The 26,442-nt window shown below is 35.6% G+C and overlaps 1 protein-coding gene and 1 long non-coding RNA gene across 2 annotated transcripts; one reads left to right on the forward strand and one right to left on the reverse strand.

Annotated features, from left to right (window-relative positions):
• Window positions 1-7,002: 7,002 nt before the first annotated feature.
• On the reverse strand, window positions 7,003-8,803 carry LOC136817708 (TNF receptor-associated factor 3-like). Its single transcript, XM_067074031.1, has 2 exons — window positions 8,720-8,803; window positions 7,003-8,114 (listed from the first exon to the last, which is right to left on the reverse strand). The coding sequence occupies exon 2, from the start codon at window positions 7,932-7,934 to the stop codon at window positions 7,137-7,139; it is 798 nt and encodes a 265-aa protein (XP_066930132.1). The 5' UTR covers window positions 7,935-8,114; window positions 8,720-8,803; the 3' UTR covers window positions 7,003-7,136.
• Window positions 8,804-19,073: 10,270 nt separating this feature from the next.
• LOC136817720 (uncharacterized) lies at window positions 19,074-20,761 on the forward strand. Its single transcript, XR_010848144.1, has 2 exons — window positions 19,074-19,138; window positions 19,656-20,761. It is a non-coding gene; the product is annotated as an uncharacterized lncRNA (long non-coding RNA).
• The last annotated feature ends 5,681 nt before the right edge of the window (window positions 20,762-26,442 follow it).

Here is a 26,442-nt window from a genome sequence, read left to right on the forward strand (position 1 = left end):
TTAAGTTAGCTCTGAAAAAGAGGCAAGAACACAACTTACCGACCTGGGTTCTCTTCTTAGATCTCGTAAAGGCGTCGACCGAGTACCGCACGACCTCCTATGGATAGTACTAGAAAGATTAAGTGTACCACCCAAGCTCCTTAGAATCATCAAATCCCTACATGAGACAATGAAATGAAATGAAATGAAATGAAATGAAATGAAATTCACAGTAGATTCTGTTTCTCACATTTTGAACTGTAAAATAGGGGTTAAACAAGGAGATGTTTTGGGTCCCGTTTTATTCTCGATATCAAAATGTATTTATTCGAAGTCCTTTGTCATAATAATATACTCCATTTTCTTGCGTATTAGACTTCGACAAGGTAACTCATCTCGACCACCCATGTCCCCTAATACAATGCACAAGTTCATATTATCCTGGACTATCTCAACCACTCGGGATTTTCACCTACCGACAAAGCAATGTTTCAAGCTGCCTGTCTACTTACATTCTTCGAGTTACTCAGGATATTTTGACCGGTTTTCTGGTATTTGACGAAAAAAGTACCGGTATTCCGGTATTTTGTACCCTTGGAAGCCCCCCCCACTTATTATAGGGTCAAAGATAAAAAAAATCAAACTTTATTTTTTTTTGGTAAATTCTTTTTACAGTAAACAAACAATTTTAGCTATTTCTACAAAACACAATGAAGCAGTATAATTATCATAATACCGGGTGCGCCACAAAAAAGTTTCTCTCTTTGAAACTGATTTTTTCGAAATCTAAGAATTAAGAAACAACAATTCCTATTCCATCAGAAAGAAGAAAGATAAACTTAAATTTTGATGGGTCATTTATTAAATTCGATTCATAAAATTGTTTGTTTTTACTGTAAAAAGAATTTACCAAAAAAAAATAAAGTTTGAATTTTTTTTATCAAAAGTTATGCTCAATTGAATAAAAAATCGACCTATCAAATTTTTATTTTAAAATTGGCAGTCGCAAGAGGCTTTACATGATTAAGAGCATTTTTTCAGTAATTAAACACATAAATTTTGAAACTGATGGAAAAAAAGGGTTTAAAATGTTCATTAAAATCATTTCAATTTACTTTTAACGAAATTTTCCACAGACTTTTGGTTCTAGACTTGATAAAGTCTATGTAAGGCTGGATGTACCTCGATAAACCCATATTTGATGTATTTTTTTATAAATTTTACCAGATTTTTTGGCTTTTTTCGACGAATCTTCTGCCTTTTATTGAAATTCAATCTTCCTTTATATAACAAACGGTCAATTAGACAGCTAATTATCATTTTTAATGACTGAAACGAAAATACTAATGCATCATGTTATTATGCTTCTGTTTAACGAGCCCCCCCCCAGCGGCACCACTAATCACGCCATGACACAAAACAATTTTCTCCATCACGCATCACGAAAATCGCTAAAATTTGTCATCACGCAAAAAATAGCGAGAAATAGCCCAAATCACGCATCACGCCTCAAATTTTTGCCCTATCACGCATCACGCCAAAATCTTGATCACGCCATCACGCAAGAAAAAAGTCCCAATCACGCCATCACGCAAACCACTGGGGGGGCCTCTTTAATTTAATAGGTGGATTTTTAACTTTTTTGAGCACTTTCAGAAAGTAACTTTTTTATTCAATAAAGCATAACTTTCGATCTAATGAACCAAATTTAATAAATGACCCATCAAAAGTTAAGTTTATATATCTTCTTTCCAATTGAATAGGAATGGTTCTTTTAAAATTTTTAGATTTCGGGAAAATTAGTTTTTAAGGAGAGAAACTTTTTTGTGGCGCACCCGGTATATTAAAAAAAATTAAATTAAAATATTACTAACTTTTATATCTTATAGGATCCTGCCTTAAAATAAAAACATCTATTCATTCATTTACAAAATACACGTCATGAGTTTTCATGCACATGATTAATTACTTTTCAATACAATATGGTCTTTTATTCCACATCAACTTCAAAGAGCAAACAGTCATCTTTCAAAAACCCATCAATATCCAATTTATTTAGCTCAATAAAAATTGGTCAACCTAAACATTTCCTTCTTTGCTTTTTGAAAACTTTCTGAGCCTTTCTTAGGATTAATTTCTTCGATGTGGTCTTTGCTTCTGTCTTGTTGATTGATTGAAGTGATTGATTAGAGTGCAGATATTATTTGGGTCAAAGATAACAAATTATTACTTTATTTTTTAAAGTAAAAAAACTTACAGTAAACAAGTAATTTTAGCTATTTCTACAAAACATAATGAATCACAGTATAATTATCATAATATATTAAACAATTTGAACTATAACATTACCTTAGTTTTTTATCTTAGGATCCTGCCTTAAAATAAAAACATCAATTCATTTATTTACAAAATACACGTCATGAGTTTTCATGCACATATAATTAAATACTTTTTAATATGGTCTTTTATTCCACATCAACTTCAAAGAACAAACATAGTCTGGCTGATTTATGAAATAAAAGAGGTCAACCTTGAAAAAATTTCGGCACTAGGTTTCTTGGTACCGTTAGAAGCGCAATTTTATGTAGATTAACATACTCAGAGCCTCACGATGAGGCCCTTGGGCAAAACATTTTATGAAATCAAACCTGAGGGATACTTTTTTGCCCAAAATGCCTGGAATTGGAATTTTCGTAACAAAGCTGACCTATACGTCATGAACTTTTAAGGCCTAAAAAACTCCTTTGATTAAATCTTAATTAGTATTTATGAATTGCATTAAAATAAAGACTTCCTAAAAATATTAAAATTCGGGTTTTTCGGGAATAATGGGCCATAAAAATCGGAAAATCGGGGAAACTGCTCCGAAAACCTCAATAGATATTGAAAATATGACAAACTAACGCTTATTAATATCATGACAGGTTGACAAATCTAGCTCTAAACTTCTGAAACCTTGTGAAAGCCAAAATAATGGTAAGGATCTAGTTCTTCAGGAAAATCGGATTTTTAAAATCCAAAAATCGGGAAATAAATGTTACAAAACTTAACTTCTCTTTTAGAAATTCACATAAGTATTTCAGAAAGTGCTAGACATAAAATGGTCACAACTTTTGAACTTCTTTTAAGTAAAGTAACGTTAAAAAGTTATGAAATAGGTTTTCGGTGAAAACGGGCTCACATAATCGGGAAATTGGGCACAGAGAATCGGGAAATTGAGAAATAAAAGATAAATTATGCTTTAAAAATTCATGAGATTTCTCAATCTTTAAGTTTGTGAACTTTGCTCTTTGAAAGCCAGGGATTAAAAATGCTTTGAAAATCGGAATAAACATTAGAAATGAAATAACTTGTTGAGTATAAAAATCGGGGAAACTTTTCAAGAAGCCTAAATGTAGTAAAATAAAAATTATGTAATACTAAGTTTTGATATCACAAAATCTATTAGAAAGTCTAAACTAGTGTTTCCAGAATGTCAAAGATATTCCTCTCACTCGTCAAAGGCTCGTCAGTTTCATTATCTGAATCGGGTGGTGGAGCTTCTGCGTTTTAACACCCTTCACCATGACACCCACCACATGCAGCATCACAATAAAGCCCATTGCGACATAAGTTTGAGCTGCATGGTCGCCGGGAACTTGTTTTGCAATTGCATCGTACTACTTTAAGAAGCCACTTTGATGCATAGGATAGTCCTCTTTCCACAATCAACACATCTGCATCACCGTCAATTTGGTCTGTCAGGAATCCTTGCTTCTTGAACACAGACGAAAGCATTTTGATCAACTGAACTTTGTTGGATGGGCTAGATAAGAACAATTCTCTGTTGGTAGTCACTTTACGATCTAGTGAGATGGCAACAGAAGCTGATGTTTTCCCCGATCGTCGATCGTGTTCTTGTCCTTTTGTTGACATTTCATCCTCGTATCTATCGAAAACAATGACGACAGTAGAGTAACAATTGAAATTGTTCTTGAGGAAGTTGAAATACTCGTCGATCACCGCTGAATGTGTTGTTTTCGGCCACGAGTTTTTGTGTAGCAATGAACCGCCATCAACGATGCATACATCGTGAGATTTTAATTGGCATGCGTTTCTTTTGTTGATGAAACAATAAACTCACCGGTTTCGTGAGCTGAGAACCAGTCGCTCTGTCTCCGAGATACCACGTTGGCATCGTTGGATTCATCAGGCGGTAACCTCCACAGCGTCTTCTGTTTCGCCCCCTTGCCGCGACAGACTATGGAGGCGGAGGGCACCTCCCATGAGGTATCCAACGTAGTGACTGACTTCTTCAGTTTGCAACGTCCCTCTTGGTCCAACTAAACCGACTTGCATTCTCAACAGTTTCCTCAATCTGCTCAACCATTTTCTTTCCTTCAGTACGATTAAAACCAAGATGCTTTAGTTCTGAGACCATCAAAACCTCTGAATCCGACTTCAACGGGTAGACAAGTGACAGTCCAACCGTGATCCTTGCAATCGTTCACCAAATGATCGTAGCGATCCTCTTTTCGTATCCTTGCAGCTTCCCAGGTCTCGACTGGGAGATTGTACTCTTCGCCTGCAAGATCAGCCACTATTGTCCATAACCCAACCCAATCAGGATCGTTGATTGTCTTTTCTCGAGACGCTTTGAATGGTTTTCCTTCCCTATGGAAAGGTAAAGGTAAACGTACATCTCTGACCTTTGGTTTCTTGCCATCGTTTATCTCCCTAATCTTCACTCTGACAACATCAGCAATAACTTCCCAAGACGTGCATTGACCTTGCTGCGAGCACTGAACTAGCTGGTGATGCCTCTTTCTTTCTACATCCTTCTTTCCAATTCCGACAATCTCTTTCCTTCTTTCCTTCCGGCTCATGCATGAGAAAGGTTTAAAGGTTGCATTTCCGAGTCCTTATCGAGAAGCTTGCACTGAAGCAACAATATCCTTGTGCTTCAGGTCAGCAACGGTGAGATCCGTCTCTTCCTCTGCCCTCCACTTCCTTCCGGTTCTGATATCTGGAGGAGAGAAACGGATAGAGTCGTCAGTTGTTTCACGAAACGTTAGCACGTGCCTTATCTTTCCAAATTTGTAAAGGTCAACGATTGATGGAAAGGGCAGCTGAAGGGGACACTTGTTTTTGTAGATACCAGCCGTGACGAACATCTTAGGGAGACCCAGCCAGTTCCTTATCTTCAGGGACATTTTCTGTTGAATAATATTCACCCTTGAAACAGCAACTTCGTAGAAATTTTAACCAACATCCTCAGTGAAGTTGCCAAGATCAGTTAGTCGACTAAACAATATTGTTGGACTTATGTGAATCCCTCTTCCAACGTCTTCGGGGCTTCGGCGACGTCACAGTTAATCTCTGGCCCAGCGATCAGCCCACTCGAGAGACTCTTCAATTCAGGCTCTGTTTTTTCGAACGGTTCGTGGTTGCCAAACCAATTCTTCACGGTAGCGAAATCTTTATCGCCACACTTCATTCTGCTCAACGAAAGATTGACATGTTGCTCGCTTGTTTTACGGCATGCACCGGTAAGGGCTGACATAGCGTTGTGGATGTCGGCAGATCTGTGGATGCCTCCGATCCGAAGTTGACTCGGCGATTCCACTCCCACGATTGAGCCCTCCGTTGCTTTTGATGGGTCGCATTATTATCTGCTCGATGATCAAATCCGACCATAAACCAGCCCAAAATTTATCGCTTCGTTTCACAGTGTGGTAATCATTTGAAAACTGCTTGTAAACCCAAGTGTGAGTTGTCTTGAGCTCGAGCATATTTTAGAGGTGTAGCCGTGTGATCTTAGCGTAATGGATGTGACCGGTTGCTGTAAACAGGTTGATCATCCGAGAAAGGGTGAAAAGGTAAAGGTTCCAATCTCCTGTCCTTTCTGATCTAATGAAATCCTTTACAACTTTCATGTAATCCAGATATTGCAACCATAATTTCGCAGTACGTGAGCATGTTTTCAGATCATCTTTGTAATTTTCCATAAGTTTCGACAGTGTTGGATATCTGCTCATGTCCAAATCAATGGTGGGATCAACAGCATTGGCAATCATGTTCAGATCAGTTGTCAGATCTTCGATTTCTACAGCCTCATCATCAGAACCAACAAGTGTTGACATCAATTTTCAAACAAGAGCTGATTCAACTAGAAAATGTGCCCTCAGGGCTCTGGCAATGGCTTTACTACTTATGATGTGTAAAGGATGGGGTATATTATTGAAAAGAGGAAATAAAGCAATGCAATGTCTTTGTCAAAAATCAAAACCAATCCGATAATTGTTCAGCCTGGCAAGGTCTGGTCGATCTTCATATTTTCAAAGAAAATCGAGGTTTTTTCAAACAATTTCCCCAATTTCCCGATTTCTGGACCCCGTTTTTCCAAAAAAAAAGGCGATTTTTAATATTTTTAAGAAGTCCTTATTTTAATGCAATTCATAAATTCTAATTAAGATTTAATCAAAGGAGTTTTTTAGGCCTTAAAAGTTCATGACGTATGGGTCAACTTTGTTACGAAAATTCAAATTCCGGTCATTTTGGGCTAAAAAGTACCCCTCAGGTTTGATTTCATAAGATTTTTTGCACAAGGGCCTCATCGTGAGGCTCTGAGTATGTTAATCTACATAAAATTGCGCTTCTAACGGTACCAAGAAACCTAGTGCGGAAATTTTTCAAGGTCAAATCCTATTTCAGCCAGACTAACAGTCATCTTTTAAAAACCCATCAATATCCAATCTATTTAGTTCAATAAACATTGGGCACCCTGAAGCTATGTTCATTTCCCTCTTTGGTTTGTGAAAACTTTCTGATCCTTTCTTAGGATTAATTTCTATGATGTGGTCTTTGCTTCTGTCTTGTTGATTGATTGAAGTGATTGATTAGAGTGCAGATATTATTTGGGTCAAAGATAACAAATTATTACTTTAATTTTTAAGGTAGAAAATTTTAAAGTAAACAAGTAATTTTAGCTATTTCTACAAAACATAATGAATCACAGTATAATTATCATAATATATTAAACAATTTGAACTATAACATTACCTTAGTTTTTTATCTTAGGATCCTGCCTTAAAATAAAAACATCTATTCATTTATTTACAAAATACACGTCATGAGTTTTCATGCACATATAATTAAATACTTTTTAATATGGTCTTTTATTCCACATCAACTTCAAAGAACAAACAGTCATCTTTTAAAAACCCATCAATATCCAATCTATTTAGTTCAATAAACATTGGGCACCCTGAAGCTATGTTCATTTCCTTCTTTGGTTTTTGAAAACTTTCTGATCCTTTCTTAGGATTAATTTCTTCGATGTGGTCTTTGCTCCTGTTTTGTTGATTGATCAAAGTGAATTTGATTTTCTTTTGGAAAGGCCATTCCAAGATGTTGTCATAGTCTGATTTCATAAGAACCAAGAATAGTGATAAGTGTGTTCCTTCTCCTACTCCATCTCCGTTTAGATAGGCCCTTAAACAAAATTTGTATCCGTATTCACTTGTATAGCATGGTGCACTATGTAAAGCACTGATATCTCCAACTAAGGTCTGTTGGCGTCGCTGTCTAAAGTCGTCTATTTTCCATAGCAATTTCCCATTCATTCGACTATTTTCAAGGAGTTGAAGACGCAGATCAACGTCGTTGATGTTTCTATGATTCTCCTCTGCACATTTATGTAATTTCCTTAAATCTTGTCGTTGTGGTTGAACCATTTGCCTTGAAGCTTCCAGCATTTGTTCGAAATCTTTCTTCATATTTGCCATTTCGTTTTGAAAGTTTTCAAATTGGATCATACATCTTTGTTTGAACATTTCATAATTTATATCGGCTGATTCCAATGCCATTTGTAGTTCGTCAACCCTTGATTTCAGTTCTTTGTTTTCTTGTTGTTCCTCGAGTAATTGTTTGTGAAGGCATTCCATATTTACTGGTGTTGTTGTTGAGTCGATCATTTTTCTTCGGTTCAATCGATTTATTTTTTCTGCCAATATTTCCGTCCTAGGTACACTAGTACCAATCAGTTTTTAGAATACTCAAAAATTGAGCTTTTTGATACTTTTTATGATTCCTTTGTGATAGTATACCAGGTTTTTTGTCTTCTTTGGTTGAACGAGTGGGTTTGTCTTTGATTTCTGTTGATAAAGAAAGACTAATTATCATATATAGACAAAGTCTACGGTGTCCGAACGCAAAACAGTACCCTTTTCATTAGACAAGGTGCAAAAACTATCAGATTACCATGACACGCAATTGTAACATGATAATATTATTCTAAAGCAGGCTTAAGTATTGAGCAATATGCCTCAATAAGAAAAACATTGAATATAACGTAACATAAACAACAAGATCAAATACAAAAATACGTCAACTCGCTTATTTCTTAGAAAAATCAAATTTAAAGACCAGGACAAAACCTCGTCAATTTTACGTCACAAAAATCTCAAATGTACTTTTATGAGGCTGTAAGGCTTGGAAATCTGTCTTCTGGAACGTGTCAAGCCAAACCCGAAAATTAGTTTGAATCTCGCTGATTTACTTATGCAGTTGCCTAATTCTCTAATTCGATCTCCAAGGTATGAAGACTATTCTCCGAATTAGAATAAAATTCGAATTCCAGAGAGCATTCTACACTACTTTCCAGCTGAAAAAGATCAATGCTTGAATTCGAATTAAATCGAATTTAAGAACGATCCGAATTATAGAGGGTTGACTGTATTCACAACTGAAAAAACCTTACCTGATTTTTGTGGAAGATTCTCCCTCTTGTTAACTCCTCCAAATGCAATGTGCAAATGAATGTCTTTTCTCAGCGACTATCTTAATTTATACAGATGATTACACAATCCGTAATTGCTTCAATGACGTAATGACGTAATGGCTCGAGGAAGAGATTTCTTTGAATACAAATGAGATCTGGTATGTAAGTTCTAATCTATGAAGTGTAAAATACAGTACATAAATCTAGAAAATGACCCTTTTTGGGTTAGGACAAACGAAAATATGCTCAAAACAGCGTAACTTATGATTGAGAATGCATCATGTCACGCAATGAAAAAATTACAGGGTTTCCCTCTCAAAAACCCAAACGTGCAAACTTTCGAATCAACATTTGAAAGTTGCAAAGCTAAGGTGTGTATGGACAATATACGTATACGATAACACGACATCAGGAAAGTATTATCATTATTATCACACATTGCATAGCTAGGGGTGTTTTTAAATAAGAGTGATATCATTTGCTTACTCATCAATTTTAATTCACAAGCCATTTCACATAGGATTGACATGGATGTGGAGCAAGATTGCTCAGAAAGAGGAAAAGAAAAATTTGCTTCAATCAGCATAATAAGCAATATAGGCAGGCACTGTACCAATATGAAATACGTGGCTGATATGAAACGGGAACACTTTTGTAAAAATAAAATCTTTATAAAAACTCAGAAAAAGCCCTTTCTAAACGATTAGGTATTGCGCCTATCCCATTACCAGTTTTCCTGCTAAGCAAAGCCTTTTCTGTAAACAACCTAATATTAGCTTTTCTTGAAATATAGTTAATGATTTGGGGATTGCGGTATTTTGACCCTATTTGGACACATCTTTCAAAGTGAATATTGATAATTTGGTCCAATTTTTCTCCTTGAGTCCATTTCTCAAGACTTTTCTATGGCCACTAAAATAGCCACGTGTATACAGTCATGCTTTCTCTACCAAGTTTCTTTAAAAATGAAATTGCTCATCATTTTACCAGGAAATTAATTCTCTAAAAACTCCCTTCAGTGATAAGGGGATCCCCCACATCCACCGGTATCAAAAGTAAATTACAGCTTTTTGGTAATAAACCTCTCTGTTCAATAGCCAAAGGCTTTTAGAATTCTTCCTGGTCCGACCCTTCCCGTATATTTTAAGAATCTGTATTTTCGAAATCGTATGTATAATTTGAACACATGTTAATTACACGATACGTAGCCTCGTGCTTAACTTTGGAATCTAGCTCAACCTTACTATTAAGGAAGTTATAGATATGATTTATACCAGGAATTCTTTCTGGTGGGAATTCCCTTTTAGCGAAGGAGAACACCGTATTGCACAAAAAAAAAGCAAAATACAGCTTAATTTTTGATCAACTGATTGATTAGTAATTTTCTAGCGTTGTAATGTCCTGAAATACCCCACCTCACCCTAATCCTTTTACACTTCATGGCATTACTAATTGACTTGTGACAAAATCATTGTGACTTATTTTGTCAATAACGCCCAGGGACAAACAAAAAAGTACACCACAGAACCCTTGGTTACAAAACTGAAAATTTTAAGGTTTTGAAAACATTTGTAATCTTTGTTGTGACAATTGTAATTGGAGATTAGGGAAAGTATGTGCCTCTTTCACCTATATCTACGTCATTGCGATATCTTTAATCTGATCTTAAGTTGGCTTTTATGAAATCTGTTTAAATATATATCAAATTTCGTTGTGTTGTTTTTGTTCTTGTTATTGTTGTCAACCTTTGAAGTAATTTTTGATAAACTGATGGAAACGTATTATTTAAAGTTTCGATGAAGGAGTCCTTATGGGAACATCCTTTACGCATGCACATTTCAATGTTGACCTTGACAGACGACTATACGTAGCTGCACCAAAACATTCTCAGAATAGCCTTAACTTAAGAGCTCTGGTGAAAAACAGTCATCCCAGAAAAAAAAGATATTGAATTCTTCAGCCTGATAGATAAACGTAAACATACTGATTAACCCCTTAGAAATTCATATCTATGACGATTCTGATATCTCGAATGAAAAACGTTCAAAATTCCAATAAAATGTCTTCGTCCTGGCAAAAAGTGGGTCATATCACCCCGTTGGGCTTATCCCGACCAAATCTACATAAACCGGGGTTTCAAACGTCACTAGGGAACTGAGACAGGGGTGAAGCTACTCTTTAGTACCTATTGGTAGCAAGGAATTAGAATAAGGATTTATCGGGTGAGAAATTTCATGAAAACAAAAAAAGAAGCAGGGAACACTAAGTAGGCACACAAAAGTAGAGCTTATGTCGCTAAAGAGTCGAACTATGAAACTTCTTGTTATATCAATTTTCAGCCAAAGACTCCATCAGAAGACATCATTGACTTCAAAGTCCCGATGGGGCTAGACCCGATACTCCTGGATTGGAAATGAAACCACTTATTTCCCATCCAAAGCACGCGTGACCCGCGTGGTTTTCACACAAACGCCGCGGCAGATCAAAAGTAAAACCTATCGCCAGATTTCGAAAAATATGCAGCTTAAAAACAAAGGAAAAGCTAGATTGGATCTGCCATTGAAAATGCGGAGAAAATCTTAAGGCTTCACTTTATCTTGCTTGAGAAAGGTTAAAGATTCATCTCTAGCCCCTTTGGGCTTTAAGCTCAATAAAATAGACATATTTCATATAAAGAAACAACCTGTTTTATTTGTAAGCCCCTACACAATAGAGACACACCTGTAACATCATAGCATGTCACAGGAAAGTGACTTACTACATAAAAACTTATGAGTTTAAAATAAAGTCATTTAAAAGGGAATACTTGTTGAATAACTCGAATGCTTTCTGAATTCAATCTTAATCATTATTTTGAGATTTGGAAGGTTTCCAACCGTGTTGAGGTTTGTTTTACAAAAACTAAGGGGTGCAGTCTTCGTCACGTGCATCTCTTTCAATGCGAAATTACTAAGAAGTCCTTGACTTGAATGATGATACACGTTTTTTATAAGAACATCCAAAACTTTTGAAGCTTTCGGTTGTTCTTAGCTTTTTGAATTTTAAGCTTAAAAATGTATTAGCATGTTCTCATTTTCACCATTTTGTGGGTGTTTTTGTCCATTTTTCTTAGAAATCGAGTGTTTTAGAGTCCACAAAGCCTTAAAATGTTGTTAACCTATTCTTAAAATTTTGGCCATGATAGCCTTATGTTCATATATAGTTCTTTGTTATAAAAAAAACGTGTATCCTAAAATGATAACAGAGGGCGTGTCATTTTGGAATTTTGTACCATTGTTTACTTTGGTGATTTCATATCCACGCCCTCGTATGGGTTACGTGTTAAGCCAAATGGCTAACGGAAGATCAAATCTGATCATATGAACCGTTGATGAATGGGAGCTGGAACTTGTTGGACTCTGAACCAATTTTGAACCCCACCTTCGATGACGTCCTTCGATCAATAGGGCTAAGTGGTTTATTATGAACTTTAAACTTTCACCCCACGCTTATGTTGTGATAGGCTATTGAACAAAACTTTCCTATACTCAAGAAAGAAACGTCCAGACATTTTCCTCCATCATTTGTTTGTTTATTTGTTTGGGAAGCGATACTTTGGAGAAAGCAAAATATCTGAGAAAGAAAAACCACAAATAGGTCAATTATTATACATAATTGAATAATAATTATCTGTTGATTGTGAAGTAGAAAAAATATTTTCATCTTGATAATTTAAACTAAGGCCGACAATTACATGTTTGTTTTGGTTATGATGTAAGCTTTGTACGTTTCCAAGAAAGTTCATTCAGCACGCCCTTAGTCCTCCCCTTGACACGCCCTCTAGGAAATCTTCCAAAATCAGTCAATTTCAAGAAATAGGTTACTGTTTATTTCTGACTGAACCTTGTTTTTGATGAGTTTTTTTACGGCGCTGAGTCCAGTTCACTATCATCAAGTCTATCAGAAAGCCCAAAGTTGCCTTCAAAGTTAGGAATAATTTTATAGACCCGCCTAGATCTTTCATTAAAACCTAGTTCAATACTACACGCCCGTTCTTTCTGTAAAGTTATTACTTTCTTCTAGATGTAAAACAATACTAGGCAGTGCCGTAGGAAGCATTTTCATATGGGGGGGCTTAAGTTTAGTGACAACGCGAGGGCCAACCCTGGTTTGGCCCGAGGGGGAAAGTTTCGAAAATTTGAGCTCTAGATTGCTTGAAAATGCACTGAAACAAAATGCTTGACAATTATGACAAATTAAAAAAGAAAAACTTTGCAAAATAACAGTGTTTGAAAAAATTGTTGGGGGGCCCAGTTGATACGGCACTGCTAGGGATGAACAACCATGATACTAGTGTGTGATATAACTCATAAGCAGTCAAAACTATTATGATTAGTATCTGTAATGTCAATTAGACTCAAACATGCTTCCACCCACATACAGAATTCGAACACGTAGATTTAAACGTCAAAACCATTACGTTACACTACATTCTGAAAATAGGGGAAAATATTCGTCTGATTGATACAGGAAAAATTTGAATCTAATGCATCATACGTTATAATGAACATATGTTTACAAGAACAAGTTATATAAGAAGATAAGGCTACGATGGCTAAAAAATTAAGAATAAGTTATGAACATTTTAAGGCTTTGCGGACTCTAAAACACCTGATTTCTTAGGATAATGGGAAAAAATGTTGGCATGTTTAGAATGTTTTTAGGCTTAAAAGTTCCGAAGGCTTCAAGAGTTTTAGATGCTCTTATTAAAAAACATATAACCTTACAATGTAATGCATCATTTGGACCTCCTACACACTTTCACTGATAAAGGGTGTGTTGACCAAAATTTAGTATACCGAAACCGTTAGATTAATTAATTAATTATTAATTATAATTTGCAAAACAATAGCTAATTGGAAATAATGACCTTTAAATTTGGGTCATCGCTGATCAGTCAAGTTTAGTTCCGGAAAAAACATCCAATGACTTATCCTATTTTACAACCAAAACATGTTGACTTAGAAACTACAATATAAGAAGAATCTAAAATTTTTTAATTAGCAACTCCAATTTTTTGGGTCAGGCCTGGGACTGCTTAGCCTTCTAACTATACTTCTGAACAATTTGCTTGAAATACTCCTGATATTATACCATATTTATACTTATTGGATCAGGGGTTATGGTTTGACAAAGCTTTTACATTACGAAATAGTGAATATTTTTGGCTAATTTGAGGCCTTGAGATTTAGCAACCTGGTTGCATATTAAAAAATGCGTATGAATTAATATATTCAATTCCGTCTAAACTACCTTAAAATCCAATTGTAAGTCCTTTACCAATCGTCTCAATATTTGGCAACCTTCTAAAGTCTGTTCAAAAAGAATTGAAACATTAGAAGGTTAGAAATTATAACTTGTAGGAAAAGATAACTTTGAGTGGACGAATCTAAAGCTTTAGATTACTTTTTGAAGGATCTATGTATTATAATCTAAATGTTTGTTTTTGTACTTAGAGAGAACCAATGTTTCGTAAGCATATAAATCATTTTCAGTAGAATTTTTATTTTTATGTTTTATTTTTAAAGAAACGACTTCAAAACTTTCATGCATTGATTTTATGGATTTAACTTGGATATTTTCGCAACATAAAAAGACATTGCAGACATTGTATGCCGAATAATATTAAATTAAGATCGAACAGGCCCGTAGTGGCCTGCGTTTTGTGTTAGTACCCAACCGGCCTTCCAGAGGGTTTTAACGAATAGGTTAGATTTTAATTTTGTTCAGCCGTGACCGAAAGCTAGTTACCATAGAAACGTTACACGATTAACATTCCTTTCCATGTCATAAATTTTGCATGGGAAAAATAATTAAACATCACAATTATTTCTCTACCACTAATTTATGTGTCATGCATAATTAGGAAATCTCACGCAGATGTAGTTGCAAAATTATGTCTTCGTGGTTGCAAAAAAGAATGTTCGTTGTGGTAATTTATGCATTCAGATTAATAGGACTTTGAGCTTATTGACGTGTTTTAAGCATTTCGTTCTTCTCCGAATCTCAAAGTCTATAACACCAAAAGACACATCATCGATGACGGGCTTTCAGCAACTAACAACTTAGACATTGGCCGTTAAAAGAACTTTGTATCCTTTCCCAGCTGGCACACAACGTTGTTTCAACGTTTATCTAACGTTATATAGACGTTGTGAACATTAAACGTTGCAAAAACGTATTGTGACAGGTGGGTTAGTTATTTTTCTACACGCAGTACATACTGAACAGTTTAAAAGCTGAATAACAAAAGCTACCGTCATTTCTTTAATCTAGTGTGTCCTCTGTTTGAAAGATTCGAATGGTTTTGTAATTCGAATATTCCTTTCGAAATACTCACTGACCTTTATATACCCTGGACCAAGTTTCTCAATCCCTGCCAAGCAAAATCTTTGATCGAAGTTTTTTTGAAAGTGGTACCCTTAATGGCGGTACTACTCAATAGCGATGTAAATGTATCGAGAGCGCTAGATCTACTTTCTCTTTAAAACTGTTGATGATATATATCGGATAAATTGTTTTGACAAATTTGGACCAATTTATTTTCCTCCCATTATTAGTGCGGCACCTCCAAAATAATTATTTAAATGGCAGCCAGAGAAATGACGGGCATTAACTACGTCACGAGCAATGCTTATTGTACTTCTCTTCAAAATATTGCTATGGTGATTGATTGATTGATTTTCTGAGAAGTTCGTTTGAAGATTGGGCTATTCCAGAAATAGTCTCTTCCCCCTATGTTTAGGGAGTGTGACGTCCAGGGTGGTCTGGAAAATAAAAAATTGAGGGTGGTCAGTAAAATCAGGTTAAAGATCCAGGGTGGTCAGTATAACGAGGTCAAAAATCCAGGGTGGTCCAAAGAAATGAGAGAAAAGAATCCAAGGGGATCCTGAAAAATTGGAGAAAAAAAATCCAGGGGGGTCACCTTTAAAAAAAAAGATCTTCTCAACATAGGAGTTACGAATTTTTTCTGGAATATCCCTTTAAGTTTAAAGGGATAAAATCAGGGATAAAATCACCTTGCTTTCATAACGAAGCAGTCGTTACATTCAAAATGATTTATGAAGAGGCTTATTTGCACCCTTTTTAACGAAAGATATACCATCTTGCACAATAAGTATTGCTAGACATTTGCCATGAAATGTCACAGGATAGGGACTCCCCCAATGGAAACTTTGGGCAAAATTTTCGTCCACTGTGGGAAAGATACCATACTGTACAATTTCAGCCCCACTGGAAAATTGACTTCATTCTTTACATCCCCATTTAAAAATCAGAGGAAATTTTGCATTCTAAAACCGTCCCCATTGGATTTTTTGACCTGAGAACAATAGAATTTCTATCCTCATTGGGATTTCGATAGAAATTTTTATTCCCATATTTGAAAGAAATTTCACCTGGGTTGTGAGTAAGGGGTGTCACATGGGACTCTCCACAAAATGAATAATCAGTCTGGAACAGTCTTGATTAAGCTAGTAAGTAAATCTGCGACAGCAGTTTGAGGCGACCCGAAGGCTCCTCTTTGATAGCTATCTACCCGATGGAAGGGGAGTTCACAACTCTTTCTCCCTGGATTTCTCCACTTAGCCTTGCACTTTCTCTTAATTGCTGAGCATTAAGCAGAGAGGCATCAATTTGCATTTTGCGAATCTTTGGTAGGACCCAGCTTGGAGTTGAGCCCACAACCTTGTGAACCGTAGCTGGATGCTCTACGGCTGCACCACGGTTCAACGACTAAGCTAAAAACTAAGTTCCTAATGCATTATACACCCTACCTAGTGAATTCATCCTTTTAAATGGTATTTGACCACTGACCTTTATATACCCTGGACCAAGTTTCTCAATCCTGGTCACAATAAATCTTTGATCGGAGTTTTTTTGTAAGTGGGTACCCTAATGGTAGCATTACTCAATAGTGGTGAAAATGCATCGAGAGCGCTTGATCTACTTTTCCTCGAATACTTTTGGTGATGTAGCGCCGTTGGAACTTAATTTTTAACATTGCAATAGCTTCTTCTCGGGTACCAATTCCAAAAACATTCTGATCACAGACGGTGGATATAGCTTGGTCCAGGGATATATAAAGGGCAGTGTATTTGACATCATTTTTTGCTCCATCACCAAAAGCAAGTGCTAATAGATCTTATCGGAGGTTTTTCTAAAAAAAAGGATGCATTGTGGGATTGTTTCGAATGTATTACAATAGAATTCCCTCGAGAAATTCCTAAGAGATTTCTATTGTAATACACTCGAAACAATCCCACAATGCATCGCTTTTTTAGAAAAATCAAAAACTCCGATAAGGTCTATTATGTCTCATCTGAACAATATTCAAACCAAAAGCACCAAACCAAAGTTAGCTCAATTCACTCGAAACTCAATTGAGGCATTTTCCCAATGATGACTTTGAGAAATCCTGAACTTTTATACTCTTATCTCTTTGGTCAAGACACTAATACGTTCTCCTATTCTTTTTGACATGACCTTCTAAAAGAGGAAATTCTTTTGAAAGGACGATGACATTTAATCTTATTAACGCGACAGACAGTGATGTCTTTACTTAAACTTAAAATGTTCGATTATTTGATGATAAATTTTTGATGTTTTACAAAAATCTCTTAATTAAAATAGACGTACTACGTGCTTGTTATTGACGTTTTATATTAATCATCTTCACAGAATAAAAACAAGTAAATTCGAAAATACCCCTGTTTTAGCCAGTAGTGACAAATTCTAGTTTAAATTTACCACTTCTGCCTAAAACCGGGGTATTTCCGTAGAAAACATTACGTTATGATTATCATGAATTGAAAATGTATATTATTCATGAAAACATGTCATTCATTTCGGAAAATTAAAATTTTATCAATTCATAAAAAAGAAATACTTCCTATGCAAAATGTTAATTGAAAACGATGTTAAGTCCTGAACATTGAGTTCAAAACCCGAAGGGCTAGAGTAGAATCTCTAACCTTTCTCAGGTTAGAGAAAGTGAAACCGCTAAATTTCCCCTCCAGAACGCGCCTAGAACCCGCCGCATTCATGACGTAAGTAAGTAAGTAAGTCTGCGACCGCAGTCGGAGGCGACCCGAAGGCTCCTCTTTCGATAGCTATCTACCCGAAGGTAGGGGAGGGCGCCACTCTTTCTCCCTGGATTTCTCCACTTACTCTTGATCCTTCTCTTAATTGCTGAGCATCAAGCAGAGAGGCATCAAGTACCATTTTGGGAATCTTTGGTATGACCCGGCTGGGGGTTGAACCCACAACCTTGCGAACCGTAGCCGGATGCTCTACCACTGTACTAAGGTCGCTCATTCATGACGTAGGATTATATCTAGTGGTTCCTTTGTTTTTTAAGGACTGCATTTTTTTTAAATCTAGCCATAGACTTTACTTTCTATCCGGCGTTTGTGTAAAAACAACGCGCAGACGTTCTGGATTGGAAATAAGTGGCTTCATTTCCCATCAGGAGTCTCTAGCCTAGCCCTTTGGACTTAGAAGTCAATGGTCCTGACAAGTCTAAATTGAATAGAAAACAAGTCATACCACTATTATAATGAAGTTATGAAAATTTGTCAAATCAGAGATTTGGGAAAAGAGGATAAGAATCGCCGCTGCCGCTCGCTGTTTTCTCATTGTTGACCATTGAATTCGGCGTCGTCTGATGTCGCTAGGCTAGGGAACAACTTGGCCAAGAAGGTACTGCGAAAAAAATGGCGTTATGTGCAGTATTATAACAGTTCAAGAAAAACTGTCTGAATTTACTCCTTTGGAGGGGTTTCCTACTGATATAAACAACTGAAAAGCTAATAACGATCTTTTGGGGTTTCCACTGACAAAAAAATCTGCTGTTGCATGCTTTATTTTTTGAGAAAAAGATGGCGGAAGCAGGCATGCTAAAATTGGATGTGAAATGGGACCTTTTTATTTTTAGCTAGTTTGCCTTACTGGAAAGTCTTTCAGAGTCAAAATAAAGTGGTTTGGGTTGGAAAAAGGTTGTAGGTGACTAGCCTAGCTATGGTTTTTATTGGCACCTTCTAGATCTTTTTGGCACATCCTTCAAAGATAGCTGAAAAATTATATTAAAAAGTGTATTTTTTGTTTGTTAAGTTGAATAAAATTAATTTTTTTTTTGTGTTGCAAACATAATTTTTATGGGTAGCAGTAAGGTTGATTAAATGACAACCTATGCTTAGTTTTACATGGCAAATCTTCAAACTTTCTTAGCATTTTGATTGAAGATGGGCAGATGGGCAAAATCGACTAAAAATGTTGTTTTTTTTCCTACAGTTTAGATGAAAAATAATGTTATCCTAGAAAAACTTGCTTGATGGCAATGGGCAATGGATTTTAGATTTGGTAAGTACGCTAAATTATCCTGATGACTTTTTAGCTCTACGAGGAAAAAACATTTTTGGGGGTTGAAATTTCAAGTTTTTGTAGTAACAGAAATTGCAACCAAAGTTCTAATATTAATACTTATGTAATTTTATGAAACTATGACTCTGACCGGTTTGGCTCTGACCGGTTAGTAGATTAGCTCTGACCGGTTAGTAGATTGGCTCTGACCGGTTAGTAGATTAGCTCTGACCGGTTAATAGATTGGCTCTGACCGGTTAATGCATTGGCTCTGACAGGTTAATAGATTGGCTCTGACCGGTTAATAGATTGGCTCTGACCGGTTAATAGATTGGCTCTGACAGGTTAATAGATTGGCTCTGACCGGTTAATAGATTTTCCAGTTTTAAGATTTATTTCACCGGTTTTTGTCTGTGGTCGGTGGAATTAAGATTTGATTGTGTTTGTGTTCTGTATTTGTTCATGAGAGCTTGCTGCAAAAATCCTAATTCCCATTTTCATTATTATATACTTTCAGGTTAGTTACCATCATACTGCCCAAGTAACCTTGATCCATGAATTATTTTGTACCTTCACGTGGTTGGTATATATACAATGAGAATTGGCTTAAAATTTGTCTGAATTTCTCACGTACAAGGTTCAATATCTTTGCAAACACCAACAAATTCTGCTAATAAGATGGACGTGAAAAGCATGTTTAAAAAAACTCAAAGGAAACAACAATGGAATCTGATGTCATGGTTTGTTTGCAGTTGGATTAAGGTCTTTTTATCCCTGTTTCACCAGGATTTCCAGCTTGATTACGCAAATAGTCCCAAACAAGACACCAGAATGGGGCTAGACTACAATTACAAGATAATTGATATGAACCAACCATATAGATATAAAAAATGCTTTAAATAGAAATTCCAGTTTGGAATTGGAAGTGGACACTGGACTATTTTCATACATCACATTATATAATTATTCATCTTATGAAATACTCTTTTCTTGAGCATTGATGAACAGTCTGGTTATATTCATACTTTTTTTCTCTAAAATTTTATTTGAAAGGGTAAATTGCTTTTTAAATTGCTTTTTATCTTAGAATCACACCTCTATTGGAATTAGTGAGCCCCCCCTAAATCCAAGAGTGACCGATTTTTCATATACTGTTTCACAATATATGTTTATTTCCAAGGTGCTTTTAGTGAGGAAGGATCAAGTCAAAGTTTTTTTATTGTAATTAATTTTCTTGCAATTATTTTTAACTTTTTGGAAGCAATAAGACAAATAAAATTGACATAACAAGAATCAAATTAGTCCAAAAATTTAACCAGTTTATTATTATTTTTTGTTACACGTTTTTTTTTTTTTAAGAAACTAGTTTTACCAAGCAGCCTCAATGTTTCTTAAGAAATCGGCCCTTTGAGCCTTAAATGTTTCTTGCATGTTTCTAAACTTTTTGACATAATCAGCCATATGAAAGGCTGGATTGGAAGGTTCTTAAAAAAACCGAATTAAAAAATGTTATTTTCTCATTCTCAGCCTCAGCATGTTTCTTAGATGTTTCTTAGTTTTTAGACATTCTGAGCCTCATGTTTCTTAAAAGTGTGTTTCTTAAAAAAAAAAAAACGTGTATTACAACGCGACCAGATTTTTGTATAATTTTTGTTTTTAATGTGTGCTACTTTTTTGTATTATATTGCTATTATTTTTCGCTTTGTTGTGCAAACTTCAAAAAGTTCTTACAAAAAAATTCATGATATTTTTGATATTCTGTCATTGATATCATGAATTGCCATTGTTTTAGCGTCCTGTTTTTTTTCCTTTCCTTCCCTTCTCCTTCATTGTTTTAATATTCAACCTAGCTAGCTCTTTTTATATGATTGTCAAAACAATTTAGCCCGAGAAGTAATGAAAAACTATATTAGTTTTACCAGCTTCGTTTTGTGCTTGAATGCAATGAATTTTAAATTCTTTTTCACTAGTAATTATTTCTATTTCTACAATATAATCTGTGACATTGGTTCGAGCATTCCTTGAGGAAAGTATTTTGGCTAAAACTGAAACTTTTTGACTCGACCTACACTGTATCCGCCAAGTCCAAAATGAAAATTGCTTATAAAAAATACCAAAATCCCCGATATTAGAAATATTTTTATATCACTTTCGATATCAACCACGGCTGCCATTTTTTGTTTGTACTTCTAGTCTTGTACGCATAGAATAATCAAGCGCTCCGATTGGCTCAGAACTAAAACAATCGATCGGGCGCAGATATTTCAATAGAACAAAAGGTTCCCTAGCCTATATTTCTATAGCTGAATAGCGCAATTCTTATCCTCTTTTCCCAAATCTCTGGTCAAATTTACGTCATTTAAGAAGGAAATACTTAAATAGAACTTTGTACGTGTGTTATTGGGGTTCATTATACTTTAGGCGTACAAACAGAAACTTTCGCGATAGAACGAAAAATTGCTAAATTCGCGACATTCACTTTCGCGAATTTAACGGAAAAATATTTTTCGCGAGCATAAACTTTCGCGAATCAAGACGTAAAATTGAAAATTTTCACATGAAAAAATGGCTTAGAGGGACAAATACTTCTTGGATTGGCTTGAAATATTTGCCTTTTGACTTATTAGTCTTTTAGCAGGCCAAGAAGTGCCATAAAAGTTACATTTTATTCAAATTTTGAAGTTTTACAGATTTTCTGTTTTGTCAAGGATTTTTCGCGAGCATAAACTTTCGCGAATGGCCCTACCTAGAATTTTTAAAGACATTTACTTTCGCAAAAAAGGCCAAAATTCGCGAAAGTTACGAAACTTTCTGTTTTCGCGAAAGTTTGTAAGCCTAAAGTACATGTACGTTGGAAAGGTAAAGTCAAACTCAATATGTAAGTAATGTACCCAGGAGGGGGCACTGGACTCAAAGCAAATGATCTACCGTACGTGCGGCCCTCAAGGGTTCTTTTCCCAAGCTTCCCAGAGTGCACTGTAACGGTCGAAATGAGTGGTTGTTTATTAATATAGTGCTCACCCCCGGGTAATGTATTTGGAATTTATATCAAATCCTAACGGTTCGTAAAACTTCACTTGAAGCAACCGGCCTAAACATCGATCAAATGTAGCTACTTTTAAATTTTGATACACTGATACGCTTTTCTAAAAAATTTCTAAAAAAGCAAACAAATCTAAACCAGGCCTAAAATTTCAACTTATTACAAGAAACTTATTGAAAGTTTTCTGTATGTCTCTAAAATTTAATTCGTAATCTTTTTTAGGTGCCAAATAAACGCCCCCCCCCGCTTGTTAATTTTTCGAAAATTTTCCGACCCCCCGGACCTTATTAGGACCCCCCCCGTTTATTAATTTTTAAGAATATTTTCAGTTGTCAAATAGAAGGCCCCCTATTTTGCTCTAAATAGCTTTATTTTAGCCTATATTTACCTTATTTTGGGTTTTCAGCAGCACAATTTCCATCCCCCGGCAATTAGGTCCCCCTCGTTTATTAAAATCTCGAAAATTTTCCACCCCCCCCCGTTTATTTGGCACCTAAGAGAAAGCGGATCAAAAATCTTGGGAATATATATTAAGGTTTAACTTTGACAAGGTGTTGCAAAATACCATTGTATTTGGCGAATAAGGAGTGGATCGATTTAATGGATGGGTTCTGAAACCTCTACACACTACATGTGATCTCATCTAGTGTTAGAAAAATGACACTACAATGAGGGGGAAAGAAAGAATGTCCGGAAGCCCTGGGAAAGAGAGCTCTGATGGGGCTAGAGATGAATCTTCAACCTTTTGTCAATTGCCACACGGCCTTTTTTTGTCTGTTTTACCATCTTAAAACCGTCCCAGTCTTTTTTTCGCACCTATAGACAATAGAAAAAGGTGTCAAAAAATATTGGATCGAGTTTAGGGGGATAACTAGAAGATGAAATGGCACGCGCCTGACTGCGTGACTACAGTCGAAAAGGTGTATTAGTTATTTCAACAGAAGAGGATATTACACAATTTCTAACCAATGAGTCATCATAAAGCACTGTATAGTCTATATCTATTTCTTTTATGCTTCATTAGGTACATAATTTTAAATGTTAATCTACGACTTTAACAAAGAAAGCTATGACATAAACATTACAAAATTGAGTAATATGAATGAGTTGTAATTAGTAATATAGTTAAAATCATGCAAGTCAATTGATCCGTGTTCCGTCTGCAAATTATGCATTACATGTTATATGAGTATATTATAAAGAAAAAGTGACGTTGTCTTAAAAACCAAAATTGGTAAAATAATCTGGGTATTAGATCATAATGTAAAATAAGTCACCTGTCACCTGTGGCGTCCCCCAGGGAAGCATTCTTGGCCCACTTTTATTTCTTATATTTTTCAATGACTTTCCTGACTGTCTTGAGAATTGCAAAACGATCATGTTTGCAGACGACACAGTCATCTACACTGCGGCGAAAAGCTCCAAAGAAGTCAACGACATCCTAAACGCCGAACTCAACAACGTCCAACGCTTCATGACCGAGAACGAACTTATCGTTAACCTGAAAAAAGGAAAGACTGAGGGGATGTTGTTTTCCACCGCTAAGAAATTGCACGATTCTCCCAAACTGAATTTACTCTACGGTGAAACACCCATTAACAACGCTACCAGCTACAAATATCTGGGAATTTTGATCGACCCAGAGCTTCGACTATCCGAACATTTTGAAAAAACAATTAAGATATCAACTTCCGTTTAAAGCTACTGACTTTAATTCGATCGAACGTAACTTCATTCGCAGCCTACCAAATATTTCGTGCTATGGTACAAACATCATCCTTTACGGGTCATCCACCAACCTAAACCTCAACAGATCTAGCATCGACCGCCTTGACAGTATCGATCGCAGGGCTAGAAGGATCATTAACAAACGGCAAATAGATCGCCATATTATCGAGCCGACATCGAATTGTCATGAAGCGTCAAGCATGTTGCCTTGTGAAGAAAATGTATGCTGGGTAAAGCAGTGTGTTGCGGCTAATCATTTCGAACAAAATAACCACGGTGTCAATACACGAAACCAAAATGCTTTTATTCGTCTGCCCAAAATTCGTTTAGAAGTTGCCCGACGTGGATTCTTTTAGGGAGGAAGGTTGTACAATACGCTACCAGTGGAATGAGAACCGTAAATGACTTTAATATTTTTAAAAACAAAATAAAGTCTCATACTTTCAATTTTATTTAAGTATAGTGCCTCTGCTTAGCCTTTAACTTGCCACTACACTATCTCTTTTCTGGATAATTTATTTTTGGATCTAGTGAGGCTTTGGTTTTCACTCTCGTGCTACATTTAACTATATCCCTAATATTCTGTATCAATTTGTTTACACACCACAAACCTACTAATGATCTTTTACCAGAGATAGTAAAGAGAGCGTTTAGGATATTTTATCTAATATTTATTTCCGTCTTATTTTATTTATTTATTTATTTATTTTTTTTTTTTTTAAACATTTTGAATATGATAATTTCACTGTTTTTGGGTACTTTCTCCTTTTCAGAGTTTACACATTGCGACACACTTTTCAGTATTAATATTCTCAGTCTCGACATACTGTATTAATAGACTTCACATACATGTATACTCTTAGTCTTGTTTACATTAATTTTAAGATAACCTTTTGAAGTATCTATCGATCACAGCGTGGTTTTTCTGCGGGTATAACCTTTCATATTTAGTTTAATATATTCTCTATTAGTTCTATTTATGTTTTGCCTCAGTTATTTTTCATACTGTGTTATGCCTCGTGTTTTTCCTTACTATCATTTACTCATGCCTTTCCAACATTGGAAAGTACGTACACCTCTCAATCAAAACGAGATCTAACATCGTAATTTCTACTTTCATAGCGAATTTAACTCCTCATTCAAATAATTAATTTTCAAGTGCTTTTTCATAGCCAAATTCAATACGTTCGTAAACTATGCCAGCATGCCTTTTATTTAACTTATAATTTATTTATTATTTTAGATTTATAACAGGACCAAAGGTAATATCAGATACTTGTAACTGTTTGCGTAATCCTGTATAAATATTCAATAAAAACTAAAAACTAAAAGTTAAGATGGGTCATGTTTCATATCATCCGTGTCAATTCAATATGTATTTCATTTTAGACGTAGTGAGTTTTTAAATTACTGCGATGTAATTGCCCAGTGACGTCACTTTTTTATCTAATGAGATTTCAGCATTTGTAAAATACAGAGTTCAGCCCTATTCAGGGGGATTCGGGTATAATTTGGGTTTGATTCGATTGATTTTTAATGTCGATTACTTACCTTAAGGATATAATTTTTTGCGGGAACTGGGCTTTTTATTGTTTAAAACAATAGTCTTTCGTTATATAATAGGTATTCTTTCCTCCAGGTATGCACCTAAAGCTGGGAGCAAACCGTCAAACATTGTTCTTCAAACACATCGTGACGTTTAATGTTTGAAATCGATGTTTGACGGTTTGCGGAGTCAAAAATCGTATCTTTTCAACAAAAAGATCAAAAAATATGTTTGAAACCATGTTTGAACAAGTTCATAATTTTTTCAAACATTCAACTCGGGGTTTCCCTAGAAGGAAGACATTGCATTGCTAATCGAACATTGAATATGATTTCGAACGCATGATTTGAGAAAGAAGCCGTTGTAATGCAACAAAATAAATGTTTCAGACAATGTTGGAAAATGCCGCGCAAACCATTCAACAAGAAAGTTCAAATGTTTGAAGAACCATGTTTGATGGTTTGCTCCCAGCTTAACAACTTTTTCCAACCAAGTAAAGAACTTTCAGCTTCTAAAGCTGGGAGTAAACCATCAAACATGGTTCTGCAAACCAGAAACATTTGAACTTTCTTGTTGAATGGTTTGCGCGGCACTTTCCATCAAACATTTATTTTGTTGCATTACAACGGCTTCTTTCTTTTGTTAAATATTTCCCTACTATAGGGGAATATTTGTTAAAACGGCCTTTTTCCGTTTCTTTCTCTTCTTCGTCCATTTTCGATGTTAATGTTTTCTTTATTCGTGCTGCACATTATGACTAGGCTCTTCAGTCACGTGACTAAAAATCGTCGCGAAGATTTAGTGGGGAAAAAATAGTATCCTTCTATCAAAATATGGCAGGGACCAGTTTTTCATAAAACAAATGATTGTGTGTAAAGCTCAGAGGACTGCCTGAGTTTCTCTCGTGTGTGCTGAATTTATTTTTCCCATAAGGAGAAGAAGAAGGGTAGAGAAAGAAGCTGAAACACATGGAAATCCAATCCATTC

Source organism: Clytia hemisphaerica, unplaced genomic scaffold (genome assembly GCF_902728285.1).
Source record: "Clytia hemisphaerica strain Z4C2 unplaced genomic scaffold, Clytia hemisphaerica genome assembly, whole genome shotgun sequence".
Taxonomy (NCBI): Eukaryota; Metazoa; Cnidaria; class Hydrozoa; order Leptothecata; family Clytiidae; genus Clytia; species Clytia hemisphaerica.